Raw genomic sequence first — 22,571 nt, forward strand, 5'->3', positions numbered from 1 at the left:
TCCCTACCCAGTATATGGAAAAAAAAGAAAAGTTATAGGGGGTCAGCAGAGGGTCAGCAATGCAATATAGCAACACACAGCACTTAACACGGACACTTGTTTTCCGTTAGAAATTGGCTGTGTTCAGGTAAATTCTGTTAGCTGTGTATATTCAGATAAATGTATCATATGCTTTACATCATTTCATAAATTTGATGCACGTCTGCACTTTCACAGCAGAAAATGTTTAACTGTAAACGTGTCTTCCACAGACAGTAATGAAAAATTCCCCCATTACTCTTCTCTTTTATTAAAATCTAATTCTGGCTTTGTATTTAATAATTGCAATTAAAAACATGTGAACACACACTTAGAAAGTTTGCCAGTGCCACCTTTTCCTGATATTTCTGCTTCCTCCCTTCCCTGGTAGAGCACATGAAGTATTTTTGCAAATACATTTATTAAATTAGGTTTTCTCCTTTCCCTGATATTCCTTCTCCTGTCCCACTCTTGTTTCCAGCCCTTTGCCTAAATTAGGTTAGGTTCACATATATCAGGCATCCGGCTGAGTTCACCTATGCCGGATTTCGGACATATGTGAACCCAGCCTTACAAACCATCACTTTAGAAGCGGTGGTCAGGCTGGTGTGTATATAAACGTATACCAAGCCAATGACTGCATAGGCTGGGTTCACATACAGTATGTCCGGTATCCGGCTTAGGCTGGGTGACAAGTTGTTATCAGTTATTTACCATCCGGTGTCCATTGTTTCTGGACGGCGGATGTTCCGGTGCTCTCTTTTGTGTCCAACCATCCAGCATCAACATTGAGACGCTGGATGACTGTGAACTGTCCCATTCAAATGAATGGGATTAATTCCAGCATCAGTTTCCCTCTGATGCACACCAGAGGGAAAAAATGCTGGATGCCTAATATATGTAAACCCAGCCATAGTTTCCCTTTGGCGTGCACCGACAACATTCATTTGAATGGGACAGTTCACAATCATACAGTGTCTCAATTTTGACGCCGGATGCTTGGAAACGCCGGGTGGCACTGGACAGGGGACGCCGGATGCTAAACAACTAATGACAGCTGATACTCGTTTATAGGCTGGGTTCTCATATATCAGGCGCCCAACATAGTTTCCCTCCAGCATGCATCGGAGTGAAACTGATGCTAAAACTGATCCCATTCATTTGAAGAGTTCACAATCATCCAGCGTTTCAATTTAGACTCCGGATGGTTGGACACGATGGTGAACACATACAAGGGAACACAGTTGTGCTATTAGTTACGTCCAGATCTAGGCTGAGTTCACCTATGCCGGATACCAAATATATGTGAACCCAGCCTTACAGAACTCGTTGTAGACAGCATTTAAAAAGAAGAAAAGTTGCTAAAATGCACAGAGGGGGAAAAAAGTCTCAGAAAAGTTGAAGAGAATGAATCATATAAAGTGGTGTTCTGAAGTGCAATGTAAAAAAAAAAGGTATATTAGCCCCATATCACATGCCCTGCACCATTTAATGAATTTGGTGCATGTACACACCAACTACACCATTGAAAATTGTTCATAACATCAGTGCACCTACACTAACTTTTATAAATGTCCTCATTATGTCTGCAGGAAAAGAAGGAGCAGGAAAAGGCTTGACAATAACTATAAGTAGACAACAGATTTGGTAATGGGACAAAATAAAACAGGATACAGTTATGTCTAGAAAAAATAAACACTTGATCTACAGGGACTGATATGGATTACAAACCACTAGATGTCAGGGACTGGAGCATGTTATTAGCTTTACCTTGTTCTCAAAATACCAGCTACTGGATAGGGTAATCTGAGCCCATAGGAGCTATGGCTGGGTTCACATATGTCTGGCATCTGGCATAGGCGAACTCAGCCTAGATCTCAACAAAAATGATGTTACAACTGATGACAAGTTGTCATCAGTTGAATGGCATCCGGCAACCCATTGTTTCTGTACAGCAGCAAGCTGTGTTCCCCTGTCAGGTGCCCTTTGGTGTGTCCAATGATTTGGCTTCAAAATTGACATGCTGGAAGATTGTGAACTGTTTTATTCAAATGAATGGTACCAGTTCTAACATCAGTTTCCCTCCGTTGCACACCAGAGGGATGCCGGACGCCTGATATATGTGAACCCAGCCCTACCTGTCTAAACTCTTGTTCGGAAAAATCCTTCATTACCCAACAACATAAAATGTTTCAGTTTTGTCTCTGTCTTTCTTTAGTAGTTAGCTATGATTTATTGAACAGAATTATCTATCATTGTATTCTTCATAAACATAAACATGGAAATGATCCTTGAATGTGAAAGAATAATACATTACTACAAGTCATGTGCTTTTGAGCCATTGAGGCAATCTGCCATCTAGGCCTTGGTTGGTTTGGTATCCACTACTATTGAAAATAGAGGGGTTAGAGAAGTGGCCCAAGGGTCATGGACATGGAAGAAGAAAAAAAGACAGACAAAAAAGACCCTTTTGTCCTGTATAACAAAAACTGGCACCATGATTGATATTTGCTATGGAGCCTTTGCTAATCCTCCTACTTGAAGTAGCAAGATACGTACGTTTACTGTTGAATATATCACTATAAAGGTAAGTTAAAAAATAACAGTTCTTGACATGTCCTAATATTGTATTATTTGTTTACTGTTGACCATTTGCATGTACTGAATAGGATTTAATTTGGTCAGTAGACATACATGAACTATAACTGAAATGTCAATAGTGTGACTACAAGTATGGGGATGAGGGATGAGTATATCAAGGGAAAGCAAATAATAATGAAACAACAAGTATGAATCAATAACTACACGAGCATGATCTTCTTCTCTAGGAAACATTGAAATAGCCAATGCAATGTACGTTGTGCAGCAGAGCATCTGAATGAGAGTATAAGCCACAGGAGAAGAGCTCTGGGAGGAACTAATCAAACCTGAATATAACGTATACTAAAATGAGATGGAAAGACCAAAATCGCTGCTGGGCAAAGTAATGAGAAATGCACTGAAGTCTGAAGAACAACAGCAGCTCGAAAAACATGCATGCTCCTGTACACATTATTCCATATTGATTGTAGGATGGAGATATATATATAAATGAAAAGACGACTTACAGATGAAAAGATCTAAAAAGTTCCCCTTTTAAAAGTCAAGCAAATGCTAGTGGCTCAAAAACAGACACACATAGGCTATAACTAATGAAGGGCAAAGGGATACAAACATTTTTTGTGAACAAAAGGCCTTAAAGGACATCTGCAGCCTAAATACACTTATCCCCTATCCACAGGATAGGGGATAAGTGTTTGATCGCATGGGGTCCAAATGCGATCTCCTGCATGGAGCCCTGCAGGAGGCATGTCGGCCGCAGCATGACGGCGCGGCCGACCCACCTCCTCCATGTAGTTCTATGGGAGAGGCGGGGAGGCAGCATTCGTGCCTCCCTGCCTCTCCCATAGAGCTGTATGGGGAGAGGGCGTACCGTCGACCTCAGTGAGGTCAGCGCTATGCACATTAGCCGCAGAACAGCGCGGCAATGCCGGGGCCCCGATCGGGAGATCGTGGGGGGGTCCCAGCGGTCGGACCCCTGCGATCAAACACTTATCCCCTATGCTGTGCATAGGGGATAAGTGTATTTAGGTTGCAGATGTCCTTTAACCCCTTAAGGGTGCAGGGATGTTTCATCTTTGCACTTTCATTTTTTCCCTCCATGCCTTTCCCTCCAATAGCCATAACACTTTCAATGATATCACTTATTTTACTACAAAATCTACAGTAAAACAACAAAAAAAAAAATGTGGGGCAAAAAAAATAATTAAAAAAAACAGCGCCATTTTGCAATTTTTGGAGGCTTTGCTCAGTTATTACAGTTATTGAAACTGTAGAGCAGTGCTTCACGACCAGTGTACCGGCCACAGGCTGTCTGGGCATGCTGGGAGTTGTAGTTTTGCAAAAGCTGCAGGAACAATAATTAGTAATCACTGCTGTAGAAGCTACCACAAATACATAAGGCTATGTTTACACATTTTGTTTAGCCTTATTTTAAAGGGGTACTCCAGTACTTCGAGGATAAGATGTCTGATCGCGGGGGTCCCCAGCGGCGGCACCCCAGACATCTGGTGCACGGAGCGAACTTTGCTCCATGCTGGATGACTGGTGATGCGGGGCGGAGGCTTGTGACATCACAGCCACGCCCCCACTCGTGACATCACAGCCACGCCCCCTCAATGCAAGTCAATGGGAGGGGGCATGACACTGATTAAGGGTCTATTCACACGTACAGTTTTCTGTGCAGATTTGATGCACAGAATTTGAAGCTGTGTCCAGTCATTCAGTTTACTGAATCTGCAGCAGAAAGTTTAACCCTTCACTTTCAGCTTTAACTTAGTGTTACCTAATAAAACAATCCACAGAAAAGAGAAAAGAAAACCAGGGCAACTCACCAAATACGTAAACTTCAAGCTTCTTTATTAATCCATGAAGGGTATAAACAGTGCAAGACACGGGTGGACAGAAACCAAGGGGACGTTCGTTCGGGGCTAATAAAACATTGCAAGGCAAGCCATTTGTATGCAGTAACTAAAGACACTAGAAAACCAAAGCAGGATGTTAACTTTTCTCAGCTCCGGAATGGCAAAAAAGAGAACCATGTGCATAGAGACAAGCTAGACAGAATCTAAGCAAGCACTAAAACAAATGACACGATGAGTGCATACATAAAAAAGCCTAAAGCAACATTCAATATCACCCTGAAGCCTTTGTTAAGCTAAAAGAAGATTAATGACACTAACATCAATGTAAGGATATGAAACAGCACACTTCATAACACTAGAAAATAATGTTCACGTCCAGAAAAAGGATCTGGCAGAACTAGAATAGATCTGAATGTTCATATGGTCCATTTCCAATATTTAGAAGCACAACCTGAAACTGCTTCACATTCAGAAAATGAGCAATGTCCATGATCCAATGCAACCATCACCAGCTAATGTTTATTGTTATTACTATTTAATAGCACAAATAACACAATAGTTGTCTGCAGAAATGGGTCTATAATATCAACTAATAAATTACATAGTTATTCGTCTGTTGTAAATGTCTCATCACCGATCGTCTACAGTATTTCAACAAGGCTCATCATATAGTTTGAGATCCGTTTGCTGCTTTTTGTAAAGTGCACCTATAACTTAAAAATAAAATATAAACTGAAATTTCTGTAAAACAGGAGACATGTAAATGTAATTAATAAAATAAAGTATAACTTTGGTTTATAATAAAATAAGTGTTCAACTTGGTTTTCTTTGTAAGGATCTACAATAGTATACGGTGTTTAATTGTATGGAACTTTTGTGATTTTGTGACTTAAAGGGGTACTCTACCCTAGACATCTTATCCCCTGTCCAAAGGATAGGGGATAAGATGTTAGATCGCCGCAGTCCCGCTGCTGGGGAGCCCCGGGATCACCGATGTGGCAACTCGCAATTTCGCTCTGTGCATAATGACGGGCGATATAGTGGACAGACCAGCGTGACATCATGGCTCCACCCCTTGTGACATCACGGCCCATCCCCTTGATGCAGGTCTATGAGAGGGGGCGTGATGACCGCCACGCCCCCTCCCATAGACTTGTACTGAGGGGGGCGGGCAGTGACATCACGAGGGGCGGGGCCTTGATGTAACGATGCTCCGGCCCCTGTATTGCCCGTCATTACGTGCAGAGCGAACTCGCTCTGCGCAGTAATGATAGCGCGGTGCCGCAGCCGAGATCCCGGGGCTCCCCAGCAGTGGGACCGTGGCAATCTGACATCTTATCCCCTATCCTTTGGATAGGGCATAAGATGTCTAGGGGCGGAATACCCCTTTAAGGATTCAGCGTTTTTGCATTGTAGTTTTTTCCTCCTTGCCTTTTAAAAATCATAACACTTTCAATTTTCCAACAAAAAATCCATATGATTGCTTATTTTTTGCGCCACCAATTCTACTTTGTAATGACATCAGTCATTTTCACCAAAAATCTATGGAGAAACAAAAAAAAAAAAAAATCATTGTGCGACAAAACTGAAAAAACAAAACAAACGCCATTTTGGGGGCTTCCCTTTCTACGCAGTACATTTTTCAGTTAAAATTGACACCTTCTCTTTATTCTGTAGGTCCATACAATTAAATTATACCCTACTTATATAGGTTTGATTTTGTTTTACTTCTGGAAAAAATCATAAATACATGCACAAAAATTTATACATTTAAAAATGTTATCTTCTGACCCCTATAAATTTATTATTATAATTTTTTCACATACGGGATGTATGTGGGCAAATTTTTTGTGCCGTGATATGAAGTTTTTAGCAGTACCATTTTTGTTTTGATCGCTTTTTATAAAAAAAATGTATGATATAAAAAGTGACCAAAAATACGCTATTTTGGCAATTTGGGATTTTGCTTACGTGTATGCCATTGACCGTGTGGTTTAATTAATGATATATTTTTATAGTTCAGACATTTACCACATTTGTTTATATTTATTTTTATTTACATAGTTTTTTTATGTGAAAAGGGGGGTGATTCAGACTTTTAATAGGGAAGGTGTTAAATCACATTTGTTTATATTTATTTTTATTTACATAGTTTTTTTTATGGGAAAAGGGGGGTGATTCAAACTTTTATTAGGGAAGGGGTTAAATCACATTTATTAACACTTTATTTTCACTATTTTTTATTTTTTTTTGCAATGCTATAGGGGACTATAACATTGCACATACTGATTTCCTACACTGATCACTGCCATGCAATAGCATGGCGTTGTTCAGTATTATCGCCGCTCGACTAATCCTGCCTGGATCTCAGGCACGGAGCAGTCATTCGGTGATCGGACAGTGAGGAGCCAGGTAGGAATCCTCCCTCCTCCTCATGTCCTGCAAGCTGTTCGGGATGCCGCAATTTCACCGCGGAGGTCCCAAACAGTACGACTGAGCTGCCGGGAAGGTTTCCTTTTCACTTCAGATACGGCGATCAATTTTGATCGCCGCGTCTGAAGGGTTAATAGCGGGCATCACCGCGACTTTGGCCTGAATGGCCGATTATTGCCACTTGTAATAGGATCCTAGAATATATTCCATAGAATATACTCTTACCATCAGTCAACACACTTTACTACTAACCAACTGTACTATATTTATTACATGGCCCTAATAATATTATAATTTGGAAACCTATATAAAGTAAACTTAGATAAACCACAGAACTATGATGTTCTGTTCAGAAGAGCAGCAGGAATTCCAGGTGTTTCAGCCAATATACCTCAAAATTGAGTCATGTCATGTAAAATCAACAGAATCGTAACCCACATATAGGGTAATGGAGTTTGAAATAGGGATCTGTACAGCAGCATTACAAGCTTCCATTGTCTTATATTAAGGCTAATATGGCTTTGTAATAAATAATTTGAATTATAGATTTACTTATCTCTACCAACTATAAACCAAAACCACATACATTAAACAACTATTAAAGAGACGATAAATGTAAAGAAGAAAAAACGGATCACACACCTGAATATCTTGCTGTGCAATTTATTACCGAAGTAGTCCGATACACTTAAACATCCCGACACCCCTTAACCGAGCAGAGCTAGAGCGGCAGGAGCTAAACACCTGGACAACCAGGTGTGTAGCTCCTGCCGCTCTAGCTCTGCTCGGTTAAGGGGTGTCGGGATGTTTAAGTATATCGGACTACTTCGGTAATAAACTGCACAGCAAGATATTCAGGTGTGTGATCCGTTTTTTCTTCTTTACATTTATCATCTCATATCTACTTCATTTCTACGTGCAGCACCACCTTGGACTGTCCCACCCCAACAGCTATTTAGTCATACTGTGTCAAGCCTTTCCATTCACTGACCGCAAGCGGTGCCCAGTTGTTTTCTTCTCCTGTTTGCAAACTATTAAAGAGACACTAAACAGCTGGACTGCTCCCCACTGCATTATATGACTCCGTGACAGCTCTCAACAGCAGGCTATGTAACAGCTCTCAATAGCAGGCTGTATAGTAGATCTCAACAGCAGGCTATGTAACTGCTCTCAATAGCTGGCTCTGTAGCAGCCCTCAACAGCAGGCTGTATAGTAGATCTCAACAGCAGGCTGTATAGTAGATCTCAACAGCAGGCTGTATAGTAGATCTCAACAGCAGGCTGTATAGTAGATCTCAACAGCAGGCTGTATAGTAGATCTCAACAGCAGGCTGTATAGTAGATCTCAACAGCAGGCTGTATAGTAGATCTCAACAGCAGGCTGTATAGTAGATCTCAACAGCAGGCTGTATAGTAGATCTCAACAGCAGGCTATGTGGCAGCTCTGAACAGCAGGCTCTGTAACAGCTGACCAGATAAATATTTCCACTGCAGCAGCTACATAGGAAATGTAGTATTTCTGTAACAGGTAATGTTTAAAAAAGATAGTGTAACCTGCAAATAATTCAATACGTTTTGCATTTCCATGGATGTTTAGTGTGATCTTATTTTGCTGTAATTTTTTATCAGGATGAAGACACACATTAGACAGTATAGGGGAATAAGATTAGATTAAATTTAATGAAGGTCACACATATAACTAAAATTTTGGGTGATGGCTGCGTAACTGTATGATAGCCCACAATTGAGGATTTTATAAGGTGCCAATTACATGTAATGCATCATGCCCAGCTGTTAGACCATACTGTATTCTAATAGATCTCTTGGGCTATCCAGTACCTGCTAAGTACACTGCATACGTCCCAGTCTTTTTTACCCCCATGCATCATAATTCCAGCCTGCACTCTACAGAAAGAATAAATCTGAGGCACCGAATGATATTTGGCTGTTATTCGAGATATTGCACTTCACATAACAATATATGACTGGCACCTTTCAGACCTTTCTCCTCAGTGTACAATTGTAATACCAATTAACCATTTCCCTAGAATGGTAGGTGAGTGACCTTCAACGTAATGTGCTCACTCTCTTATAGAACAATGTGGCTTGCCTGCATTCTGCTGGGAATTAGTAGTTGATCTTCAACATTTAGTGGCAAAAGGTCATGTGACATTGTTCTTATGACTTCATTTATATGCTATAGATAGTACAAAGAAGCCAAATGAACATCTTTATGGCATTCCTTTGTTACACTTATTTTACTTGCTAGTCACTATTAGTCAATAGTTACTATTTTACTTATCACACGTAATATGCTTAGATACACATTACTTAGATACACTGTTTTACAGTATCATACATATTATGGTTAGATACACAGCTATTTGCTGTTGTGGAGCATAAATTCATAGTGCAGTGTTTGCCAACTAGGGTGCATCCAGCTGTTGCAAAACTACAACTCCTTGCATGCCCGGTTAGCCAAAGGCACTGTGCATTTCTGCTCCACTACAACTTCCAGCATACCTGGACAGTTTTGCATGAGTGAGGAGGGAGGACAGAGTTTTGCCTGAGGGAGGAGGGAGAAAGGAGTTTGGGCTGAGGGTGGACGAAGTTTGGCTTGAGGGAGGAGGGAGGAAGGAGTTTGGGCTGAGGGAGGATGGAGTTTGGCTTGAGGGAGGAAGGAGTTTGGGCTGAGGGAGGATGGAGTTTGGCTTGAGGGAGGAAGGAGGAAGGAGTTTGGGCTGAGGGAGGATGGAGTTTGGCTTGAGGGAGGAAGGAGGAAGGAGTTTGGGCTGAGGGAGGATGGAGTTTGGCTTGAGGGAGGAGGGAGAATGGAGTTTTGCCTGAGAGAGGAAAGAGCTTTGTTTGAGGGAGGAGGGAGGAAGGAGTTTGGGCTGAGGGAGGACGAAGTTTTGCCTGAGAGAGGACAGAGTTTTTTCGGAGGGAGGACGGAGTTTTGCCTGAGAGAGGACAGAGTTTTTTCGGAGGGAGGACGGAGTTTTGCCTGTGAGAGGACAGAGTTTTTTCGGAGAGTGAAGGGAGTTTTAGAAAAGGTAGTTTTGCCTGTGGGAGGGCAGAGCTTGGCCTGTGGGAGGACAATGCTCAGGATGATGCCTGAGGATGTCTTAATAAATGCAGCACTTCCAGGGAAATTAGGAATAAGAACCCAAAAAATGTCTGGAGGTGCTCGCAGGTGTTGAAGGCCTGGTCAGGTATTCACCACCTCTATAGAAAAGGATAACAGCAGCGCACACACGTTTCCAGGTGAAATCATTGTGAGGTTTATTCCATCAGAGCATTGTAACAGAGCAAAGTCTTTGCTGGCTCACCAAGCTATTTCAAGCTGTGGCTCCTATATAGGATTATAAATGTGCACACAGGAGCCTGGATCTCACATCTTACAGGGGTTATCTAACCAGGAGAACACATTTTTTCTTTCCGCCATTTCCCAGACAATGAGCTGAACACTACTGTACAGTAGCTCTAAGAGAGAAAAGCTGCTGGTGCCTGTACATTTCTCAGCACCAAAATCAATGTGCGACCATGAAATACTTAGTCATGCTGTGCCCTCCAGAATGAGGGCTGCTCTGGCTATTAGAGGAGGTTGGGGAGCAGAGGATTCTCCTCAATGATGCCTGTAGCAGTAAACTCCGCAGATACAAAAATGATCCTCTGTTATCACAACTGGTCAGTCCATATTTTTAACACAATAGATGTATTTGCTGGGGACATTTTTGGTGCAGAAATGCTGTGGATGTGCTGCAGATATAACCCCCCCCCCCCATTGATTTTATTGGGGAAAAAAACATGTCAAATCTAAAATTGACATGCTACAGATTCTCAAATCCGCACCGCAGGTCAAATTTAGTCTGGAGAAAATCCCTATTGACTCCTGTGCTTTACATGTAGATTTTGATACAGATTTGTTGCATATTTACCCTACGCTCAGCCCTATCCTGACAGAATGAGGATTATGCAGGGATTCACATTATTAAGTTCCGCCAACAGATATTGTGCTGTAAAATACTATGGATTTTCTGTATGGAATTTGCACTGAAAATCTCCCACTATTCCACAATGTTATTTGGACATGTTATTTAATAAATGTAGAAAAACCCATCTGAAAGATACATTATTAACTCCGAATGCTTCAGATCCATTGCTATTTCCATAAACTTAGTCAATAACCAAAACACTTGAATAAATCATAACCCATAGCGTCCTTACATCATAAGATCTGCTGGCTAGCTGCCTGATTACAGCGCCTCCAGAATACGTACTCTATGCTTAGCTTTATGATTGGCAGGCGTAATGTGATGCTTCACACATGATATATTTTAATCTTATGCATATTATAGGAATAGTCATGCCATAACCAACACAGGCTGCTATGGAAACATATTAACTACAATATGTGTAATATAGTTTGTGTATATTGTGATAAGTAATGTATGCAATATTGTCTTGCATATTTTTCATGCCAATAAATAGAAAACAAATATGAGCTAGGAGTTTAGCATCATTCTATGTGGGAAAAAAATGCTGTCAAAAAGATCCTCACAAATTTGTGCGAGAGCCCATGTGTCTTTTTTTCTACTTACAATAAACTAGCAAATACAGTCAGAAAAGAAAATTATTTAAAATATCAAAGGTTTTTTCCTTTTTTTGACAATTGACAACTATACAGAGATATCAGCTATATGTGTTAAAGGCCCAAGCCTTAAAGGGGTTTTCCCAGAAAGAAAATTGGTAGCAAAGTTGGTAAAATCAGACGTATAACACATTTAGGCTATTTCTAAGGTAAAATTATCTAATCGCTATACAGTTCTTCTCCCCCACGGATTAGATCACATCCTGGTTTTTGAACTGTGACCCTGAGCACACTCTTTCCCACAATCCTCTTTGCCCTTTGCTTGTACAGTAACAAGCAATATGCAGTTAAAGGGGTACTCCCGTGGAAAACTTTTTTTTTTATCAACTGGTGCCAGAAAGTTAAACAGATTTGTAAATTACTTCTATTAAAAAAATCATAATCCTTCCAGTACTTTTTAGGGGCTATATACTACAGAAGAAATGCTTTTCTTTTTGGATTTCTCTGATGTCATGACCACAGTGCTCTCTGCTGACCTCTGCTGTCCATTTTTGGAACTGTCCAAAGCAGGAGAAATTCCCCATAGCAAACATATGCTGCTCTGGACAGTTCCTAAAATGGACAGCAGAGGTCAGCAGAGAGCACTGTGGTCATGACATCAGAGAAATCCAAAAAGAAAAGCATTTCGGGGGAGATTTATCAAAACCTGTGCAGAGTCATAGTTGCCCAGTTGCCCATAGCAACCAATAAGCTTGCTTCTTACATTTCTAACAAGGCCTGTGAAAAATGAAAGAAGCAATCTGATTGGTTGCTATGGGCAACTGGGCAACTTTGCCTCTGAACAGGTTTTGATAAATCTCCCCCTTCCTCTGTAGTATACAGCCCATACAATGTATTGGAAGGATTAAGATTATTTAATAGAAGTAATTTACAGATCTGTTTAACTTTCTGGCACCAGTTGATTTAAAGAAAAAAAAAAGTTTTCCATGGGAGTAGCCCTTTAAGTTGCCTGTCTTAGTGGCACATGGGTTATTATAGATATATATATATATATATATATATATATATATATATATATATATATATATATATATATATACAGTACAGACCAAAAGTTTGGACACACCTTCTCATTCAGAGTTTTCTTTATTTTCATGACTAGGGAAATTGTAGATTCACATTGAAGGCATTAAAACTATGAATTAACACATGTGGAATTATATACATAACAAAAAAGTGTGAAACAACTGAAAATATGTCATATTCTAGGTTCATCAAAGTAGCCACCTTTTGCTTTGATTACTGCTTTGCACACTCTTGGCATTCTCTTGTTGAGATTCAAGAGGCAGTCACCTGAAATGGTTTTCACTTCACAGGTGTGCTGGTGTGGAGGAGGAGGTGTGATGGTGTGGAGGTGCTTTGCTGGTGACACTGTAGGGGATTTATTCAAAATTGAAGGAATACTGACCCAGCATGGCTACCACAGCATCTTGCAGCGGCATGCTATTCCATCCGCTTTGCGTTTAGGACCATCATTTATTTTTCAACAGGACAATGACCCCAAACACACCTTCAGGTTGTGTAAGGGCTATTTGACCAAGAAGGAGAGTGATGGGGTGCTGCACCAGATGACCTGGCCTCCACAGTCACCGGACCTGAACCCAATCGAGATGGTTTGGGGTGAGCTGGACTGCAGAGTTAAGGCAAAAAGGGCCAACAAGTGCTAAGCATCTCTGGGAACTCCTTCAAGACTGTTGGAAGACCATTTCAGGTGACTACCTCTTGAAGCTCATCAAGAGAATGCCAAGAGTGTGCAAAGCAGTAATCAAAGCAAAGGGTGACTAGAACCTAGAATATGACATATTTTCACACTTTTTTGTTATGTATATAATTAAACATGAGTTAATTCATAGCTTTGATGCCTACAGTGTGATCAAGCAAGCAGTACATTTTCTAAAATGTTTGTAGATTTTAGAACTAGAACTGTAGATTTTAGAACTAGAACAGTTGATCTTCCTATAGGAACATTTCCTTTTTTCAACTTCTGTCATGTGTAGTGTTGTGATGTCATCAAAAACATTAATGTCCTCATAAGTACACAAATAACTGCCAAGGGTGACCCAAAGTTTCCACGACAAGACTGCAAATGGCAGAAATTAGAAGGGTACATGCCCAATTTACCCATGTGCACTGCTAAGGGCTTATGATTGGTGCAGTGTAACATGGATGGTATTATAGTAAACTAGGAGTGGTGGAAGACACTGACACTGAAGAAAGAGGGAATTATCTGTTGAGTAATGAGTGTTTCTATGTGTTATTATGAAATTGCATTTATTTCCCCTTGGCCCAAATTTTTCAGATCTTGAAAAACCTCTTTTAATGCAATTCCTTCCTGATAACTTGATATACATTTTTTCCCTACACATATATCCAAACCTTCACTTTCAAAGAATGTAATAGTTTTACTGTCCTAGGTCTGAACTATTTATGGACGCATATTTCTTTCATGTACGGCTTCTTTATTTCTCTACCACATGAAAGAGAAACTTTTATTGCTTCCTCTTGATGCAACTTGCTCTTCTTTGGGGAAAGACAAATATGGACTAAAAAAGCAGCATTCTGAATGCAGCCTAACAATAGAAAAAAATGACAAAGCTGATAATATGTATGCTTGTTATTTTTAAATAGCAAAAATATATTTAACTTAAAAAGTAACTTTTTTTGTAATATCCTTCTTCTTATACAATGGACTTGAAACTGAAATGTTATTATTTTAACTATTTCCTATTTCTACATAATGATGTATATTGAATGCCAGCATATCTGTCCCCAATGGTGCTTCTAATACATATCTCAATATCCCTCCAACTTTATGTATATGTTCTAATTTGACTCAAGTACGGTTTCATGACAATGCAACACATTAAGAGCACTGTGCCACCCAAAGCTTCTGTATCGTAACACAGCATATGTGGGCTAACAGGTACAGCAATTTTACATTGAGTTCAAATATCATTTTAAGTCCTAATAATACCATTATTACTGCTATTACTACTATAATTGACTATAATAAAACAAAGAATAATTTTACACGGATCCTGTCATACTTAATAGGAACATATATACTGTATATATAGATTTATTGGTTGCTGCATTACCATTCTCCCCATCAGACTTCCTCTCATGGTCAGTGTCTGTAAGTGACAGTGCAGAGTTGGCTCTACTTGACAAACAGGAACTGTGCTCCGACTTTATCTCTCTCATCCACATCCTCAGGGCACGGTCTGGTGATGTGGCGCCCTCAGTCTCTGTATCTGCATCAGAACCCATCTCTAGCGGGTAGGTATGCTGTGCACCTGTGTGTAGGTTGGTCTGATAACCAGAGCATATAATGTGCGGAGGCTCACAGTATTCCATCTCTGAAAGAAATGAAAAAGATAAAAATGTATTATAGCAACTTATATATATGATATGTTTGCAGTTTTAGAGATTATTACTTTAAAACAAGTCAATATTTTGTTTATATTTATATATTTATCAAATGGTTTATTTATATTAAAAATAATGAATACATTGAGGTATCAACTATTATGTTCAATATCATGCTATAAAATCGTTGCAGCCATTACAACCCGTGAGGATTACATTCTGTGTTTCAAAATTTACATACGTGATGACATTTGAAGGCTAAGGACACCTTTAAATACAGTACTTTTATTTTATTTTTTTGTACTTGTTATGGTGTAAAAAATAATCTTTTTATGGGTCTTTATTAAAAATGATGTTTACTTTTCACTTTAAAGTGACCAGTTATCAGTTAGGTTTCTAATAGAAGTCTGATGTCAATGAAAAAAGTAATATTGTATAATTCAATGGATTCATTCAATGAAAATCATTTTCTTTAACTCTTACTTTGTACTTATTACAGTACAGCTTGATATCAGCCCTTCTCTCCTCCCCTGAAGAAATTTCTAAGCTGATTTATGACATCAAAGTTGACATTTGATCTTTTCACAAAACAACTTGACTCAGGTGAGGTGAGATATTGAGCAATTGACTCAGGTGAGGTGAGATATGGGCAATAGGGAGACTGTTCAGTTTACTCCCAGTATTCACAGTCACTAGTCAATTTGCTATACACAATTGTGTGTTTAAAGTCCCACAGTCTATAGAAGATTATGGAAGGGATTTATTATCCCTGCACCTAGTGTGAATGGCAAATGTTTTGGCAATGTTTTCTCCACAAACATCCACCCTGTGCAAAGATTTTTCAACAGTTTGTCCCTTTCTGCCACATTTGCCAAACAGGCAGAAACATGGAACAAAGTGAGTGTGGCAGCATGGGTACAGGGCGTGGTGTCATGAACATGCCAGATTAATTTCGGTTTTCCCATGCAAACTAAACTTTATGCCATCTCTGAGTTGGCATAAAATTTCAGTGTGGACGAGCATGGGCAACCTGAGATGCATCAGGATTTATGTCGAGGTGTGCCCATGTGCTGATGGGCTTTTTTTTTTTTTTTTAAACCCACAATGTCAGAAACTGGTCTTGATGAATCCAAATGCACATCACACACCATTTTTTAAAGCAATGTATCTGTTTTCTCTTTTACGGCGGTCAATATATGATACATAGGATGCAATTGTTTAGGCATACAGATTTATACGTATGACCTCAATGTTCTCAAATGCTTCTAAATCTAATTGCCAAAGATGGAAACTTTGCCATACTGGAATAGAAGCAGAAAAGGCTAGAAGTAATATTGCACAATAATGGTACTTATGCAAGAAAGCGAATCTAGTTAAGTAAGATTGAGGAACAATGAGACTCTCTTTATAAGGATGGAATAAAATCAAGACTTGCACTGAGATATTAAGAAAAATATACAGTATAATACGGGACACATGTTTTATGCAAAATTGATTTTTCATCTTAAAAACATTATTCACAGGACATAATTAAAGGACATAATTTCAGTTTTAACTATGACAGATTCATTCTTGCTGTGCCTCTAACTAATATAAATTGCCTGCATTTTACAACTGAGAATATTAAATTGGGGAATTATGGCATAGTTCAACATGCGTAGAAAATCAGACATTGTAACTCAACTTAAACAAAGCTTCTGCCTGTCTTATGCCTTAAATTAATCTTCACGAGCTTGTTCTGCAGTTCAGCTAGACATTACAGAACAGCCAATCATTTGAATACAAAGTATTCAGGGGCGTGCATGTGCAGGGCTTGTACTGTTATGCAAATTTTTGATTATTAGCGCTCACACCTTTCAATGAGCTCAACCTAGGCGCATCACACATTCCTATGTAGAATTTGCTTAGGTTTTTTTTGCATCATGAACATTTTTTTTATTCTTCTTATTTTTTTTTATTTCTTTTTTACTAGTCCCACAATAGACTTTGACAGCAAAAAGCAAATAAGCAGATGTAATGAGACAGTGTTGTATGAACACTAAAATCGTTTTCAACAACAGTCAGACCAACATTTGTTAGGCCACGGTATTTCAGAATTGTTTGACTAGAGTAATAATATGCATGAGTAATGATATATACTTAGAATACAAATAAACTGCAAATTTTTCCTAAAATTCTAATTTGACAAAGCAGTAAATAACTGAAACAGCAGAAACTTTAGAGATAACAAACACATTTTGACTGAAATTTCACAAGTTAAGATCTGCATATCTGAATATGCATGCACATAGACTTATTGAATAAAACCTGAAAAGCATTGAGACACTGGACTACCTTCTTTTTTTAGTGTGAATGAGCACCATCCTTAAAAACTATAATAAACTCTGTAAGATATCTATAATAGGAAAAAAAAAATTTTTTTCCTTCACTTTTAAACCATTTCTCCCGTTTCCCCTCCAGGCTTCTGTGCTGATCATTAGTTGCTGAATCGCTGCTAACGTCTATTTTAAGAGAAGGAATGTGTTTGCAAGAGATGAGACAGAGGCAAAGAGATAAACTTGGAAGCAGCTACAGCATCTCACCCTAGTGCTGCATTCACAGCTACACTGCTGAGTACTGCTGTGCAATGTCCTCAGTTCATCAGTGCTGCTGTGTGTTACAGAGAGATAGGAGAGCAAAATCTTTTCTTTCTACTTGTGCAGTGTATGGGAGACATCAGAGCAGCTAGTCTCCACACACCTCAGAACTGAGCTCAGTAAAGCTTAAAAAATGTGAGAATGGGCCTGCAGTTGGAAAACAGGGGCAAACAAAAAAATTGTCAATTAAAAATAAATAAAGTTACCATAATAGCTAAAAACACTTTTATTTCTCATGTACATGTCATTTCATTGCACTACGGATAAATTGTACACCGGAGCATTGTTTACAGGTAATATAATGCTCATGATAATAGCCTCTATTACCGTCTATTGGCAAGTTGACAGAGACATGTCAAAAGTTTTGATCAATTGGGGGTCTGACTGTGCTGGCTCCAACAAAATTTTAGAAAGAGTGGGGGGAAGGATCTGGCTGTGCAGGAGACAGGCTCCATTATAAGTCTATGGGACCTGTGTAGTGCAACTGGACAGAGATCACAGTGAGGCAGGAAGTGAAGTACGCTGCTGTCTTTCTGCCTGCTCGTTGCTTGGTGGAGGTCTGAAAACTAAGACCCAGACTAATGCCTCTTTGAAATAATAAAAGAAGGTAGTCCAGTGTCTCATTGCTTCTCAGGTTTTATTCAATAATATTCAGATGCAGATATGCAGATTTTAACAGTCAAAATCATTTCGTTATTTCAAGTTTTTTTTTTTTTTTTGCTGTTCTAGTTATTTCCTGCTTTGTCAAATTTTGATTTTGGGAATAATTAGCAGTTTATTTGTATTCTAAGTATATATCATTACTTATGCGTACTATTACTCTAGCCAAACTATTCTGAAATAGTGTTGCTCGCGAATATTCGCAATTCGAATTTTATTCGCGAATATCGCATATTCGCGAATTCGCGAATATTCGCGAATATAGCGCTATATATTCGTAATTACGAATATTCGTTTTTTAAATTTTTAAAATTTTTTTTTTTTTTCACAGTACACATCACAGTGATCATCCCTCTCTGCTTCCAGCTTGTGTGGTGTAAAGAAGGCTCTAATACTACTGTGTGAGACCGGCATGCGAATTTTCGCACATGCGAAAATTTGCATATGCTAATTTTCGCATATGCGAAGTTTCGCATATGTAAATGTTCGCACACGCGAATATTCACATATGCGAAAATACAGCGAGAATATTACGAATATGCGAATATTCGCGAATATGACGAATATTCGTCCATATATTCGCGAATATTCGCGAATTCGAATATGGCCTATGCCGCTCAACACTATTCTGAAATACTGTGGCCTAACAAATGTTGGCCTGACTGCTGCTGACAACACTGTCTCATTACATCTGCTTATTTGCTTTTTGCTGTCAAAATCTCTTGTGGGACTAGTAAAAAAAAACTAAAACAAAAAAACTGAAATAATAGAAATAAAAAAAAAGATTCTAGGTCTTCTAATGCTCTTGTGACACTCTTATTTTTGTTTTCTTACTACCATTTTTCATTATATTATATGGGTATTCCGGTGGAATTATTATTATTATTATTTTTTTTTTTTCAAATCAACTGGTGCCAAAAAATTAAACAGATTTGAAAATTGCTTTTATTTAAACATCTTAATTCTTCCAGTACTTATCAGCTGCTGTATGCTCTAGAGAAAGTTTTGTAGTTCTTTCAAGTCTGACCACAGTGCTCTCTATAAACACCTCTGTCCATGTAAGGAACTGTCAAGAGCAGAAGAAAAATCCCCATAGCAAATCCCTCCTGCTTCAAACAGTTCCTGACACAGACAGAGGTTGCAACAGAGAGCACTGTGGTCAGACTAGAAAGAGTGATAGAGCTTTCTCTGTAGCATACAGCAGCTGATAAGTACTGGAAGGATTCAGATTTTTAAATAGAAGTAATTTACAGATCTGTAAAACTTTCTGGCACCAGTTGATTTGAAAACATTTGTTGTATACCTGAGTACCGCTTTTAGCTTAAAAAGTTATTATTTACAGAATGTTATTATAAACTTCTTGGAGGTCACAATTCTTCTTCTTGGTGTCCTGTTTCTGGTTTCGGCATATCAGGATATACTATGGCATTTGTTTTCCAGCTAGGCCTTCAGGCTTTAATTAAATTTTGATTATGAACCTGGAAAAGCAATTATGTCCCGTAAAATATTCACACTGTCATTACAAGGAACGGTGACTGAATGACCTAACTTTAATCTAGCGTCATTATTGTGTTGTTCAGTGTGTCTGCATCTTTAAGTCCAACCAATGGAAGTTAAGACGTCCCATGTGATCCATTATAGTGCAGCTATTAAATTACAGTGATATAAAAATTGACAAATATTCCCTCAGGCCTAAGTGGCTCTTCACCTTTTTACAAGCAAATTATTCTTTATGGAATGAACATTTTTTAAACATTAGCTATTACCTGCTGGGTAGATTAACTTATCATAAAAGCAATAGCAATCGCTTTAAAATAACAGCCAGCTATCACAAGCAGTAACATTTCTAGCATTAAACTGCTGCTTTTTTTTTGTTAATACAGCCAGACATTCTGTTAACCATAAATAATGCATTGGGCTGGCAGACTTTCACAGCTTTGTATATAAATATGGTTGGAATAAACAATGTTTTAAGGTTTTCATATAATCTCCATTAGGCCACATAGTTTTTACATGTGTGTTTTTGGGTGGCTAAAATTTATCTTTAATAAAGATGAAGGAGCCAAGCACAATGAATCCGGTTGCGCTCCGAACTTTGATCCTTCCAACTTGGCCAGGCTCAGCTCACACGAGTCTTGCAACAGCACTATTATAGGAGAAGGGATAAGAAACACATGGCATTTTGGTGCCTGAATTTATGACATGATGAAGTAGTAACACTGAGATGATGTTAGGGTAGCCCAGCATACTTTGCAGCTAGCAACAAGATCACATGACCCCAGGTTATCTAATCATAGCTTGCATTCTGTAACATACCGCTCCTAGGCCAATCAGGAGACAACATAGGGGTGTTTTACGTCACTGATAAAACCTTTTGCACTGCAGTGAACATGCACAGAAGAACTGTCTGTGGAACTACTGATCCCAGAAAGCTATCATCCTATAAATTAAAGCAAGCCGAGCAAAGCATTGTGCAGTGGGCTGACCTCAGTTAGTGACCTCCTGTCACCTGCATTATTGTGTCCAGTTGATGCACTACAAATCCCAGCAGTCTGACTGCAGAATGAGTCACAATAAAGCTATCACACTATCAATAATAGGAAGTTGAACAAAGCAATGTGCAGTGGGCTGACCTGTCGTGCTTTCTGCTGACACCTCTGCTTGTCTCAGGAACTGCCTGAAGCATTAGAGGTTTGCTATGGGGATTTGCTCCTACTCTGGACAGTTCCTGAGACAAGCAGAGGTGTCAGCTGAGAGCACTGTTGTCAGATAGAAAAGAACAACTCAGTTTCAGCAGCTGATAACTACTGGAAGGATTAAGATTTTTTAATAGAAGTAATTTACAAACCTGTTTAACTTTCTGGAGCCAGTTGATATAAAAAAACAATTTTTTTCCTGGAATACCCCTTTAATATATACCGTATTTAGACTAAAGTCTATGTGCGTGTTATACGCCGATACACCCCCAGGAAAGGCAGGGAGAGAGAGGCCGTCGCTGCCCGCTTCTCTCCCCCTGCCTTTCCTGGGGTCTAGAGCCCTGCTGCCTGCCCTCCTCTCCCCCTGGCTATCGGCGCCATTGCCCGTTCTGTCGCCCTGACTATCGGTGCCGGCGCCCCATTGCCGGCGCCGATAGCCAGGGGGAGAGAATCGGCGCCGACAGCCAGGGGGAGAGAAGGGGCAGCGGCACCCATTGCCGGCGCCGCTGCCCCGTTGCCTCCCCCCATCCCCGGTTGTATAATTACCTGTTGCCGGGGTCGGGTCCGCGCTGCTTCAGGCCTCCGGTGTGCGTCCCCTGCGTCGTTGCTATGCGCTGCACGGTGCGGCGCATGACATCAGTGCGCCGCGCCATGCAGTGCATAGCAATGACGCAGGGGACGCACACCGGAGGCCTGAAGCAGCGCGGACCCGACCCCGGCAACAGGTAATTATGCAACCGGGGATGGGGGGAGGCAACGGGGCAGCGGCGCCAGCAATGGATGCCGCTGCCCCTTCTCTCCCCCTGGCTGTCAGCGCCGCTTCTCTCCCCCTGGCTATCGGCGCCGGCAATGGGGCACCGGCATTGATAGTCAGGGGGACAGAACAGGCAGCGGCGCCGATAGCCAGGGGGAGAGAAGGGCCGGCAGCAGGGCTCTAGACCCCAGGAAAGGCAGTGGGAGAGAAGCCGGCAGCGACGGCCTCTCTCCCCCTGCCTTTCCTGGGGGTGTGTCGGGGTATACACGCGTACACACGCACCCTCATTTTACCATGGATATTTGGGTAAAAAACCTTTTTTACCCAAATATCCTTGGTAAAATGAGGGTGCATGTTATAGGCCGGTGCGTGGTATACCCCGATAAATACGGTATCTGCATTAATGGCATTGACAGTGAACATGGAATAGGCCTTTTAGGCCAAGCTACCTGTATTTTCAGGTAAAATCAGACATATAGCCTCTGTAGTTAAATCAGACATATAGCATTTGTAGTAGGGTATTACATAAATCTGCATCAAAAGTGTTGAAAACCTTTTAGAAAAGTATTGCGAGCCCAGTGAGCCAAACTTTTGAAAGGCTCACTTAACTCTAATCTTCATCTTTTTGTATTTCATGGTCTATAGAAAAGCCAATGGAAAAACTGTAGAAAAAACATAGAGCATGCTGTATTTTGAAAATGAAAAAAATAAATAAAATAATAATAATAAATAAATAAAAAAAAACAAAAGAGTGCACCAATACAAAATGCACAAGGAAAATGCATTGTTTGCACTGTTTTATATGTGTTATTTTATATTTTATTATTTAATAGTAGCAAAAAATGACGTATCATAAAAAAATAAAAAAAGAATGAAAAAATGAAAGATGAA

General features: G+C 39.8%; 1 protein-coding gene across 3 annotated transcripts in view; it reads right to left on the reverse strand.

The window, feature by feature from the left end:
* The window catches only part of TENM1 (teneurin transmembrane protein 1), an 876,412-nt gene that overhangs the window by 608,871 nt on the left and 244,970 nt on the right, over nt 1-22,571 (reverse strand). For all 3 annotated transcript variants that reach the window (XM_056539239.1, XM_056539238.1, XM_056539237.1), the window contains exon 4: nt 14,664-14,924. In XM_056539239.1, the coding sequence (XP_056395214.1) occupies nt 14,664-14,924 (261 nt within the window). The remainder of the gene's footprint in view (nt 1-14,663; nt 14,925-22,571) is intronic.

The sequence above is a fragment of the Hyla sarda genome, chromosome 9 (genome assembly GCF_029499605.1).
Source record: "Hyla sarda isolate aHylSar1 chromosome 9, aHylSar1.hap1, whole genome shotgun sequence".
Classification (NCBI taxonomy): Eukaryota; Metazoa; Chordata; class Amphibia; order Anura; family Hylidae; genus Hyla; species Hyla sarda.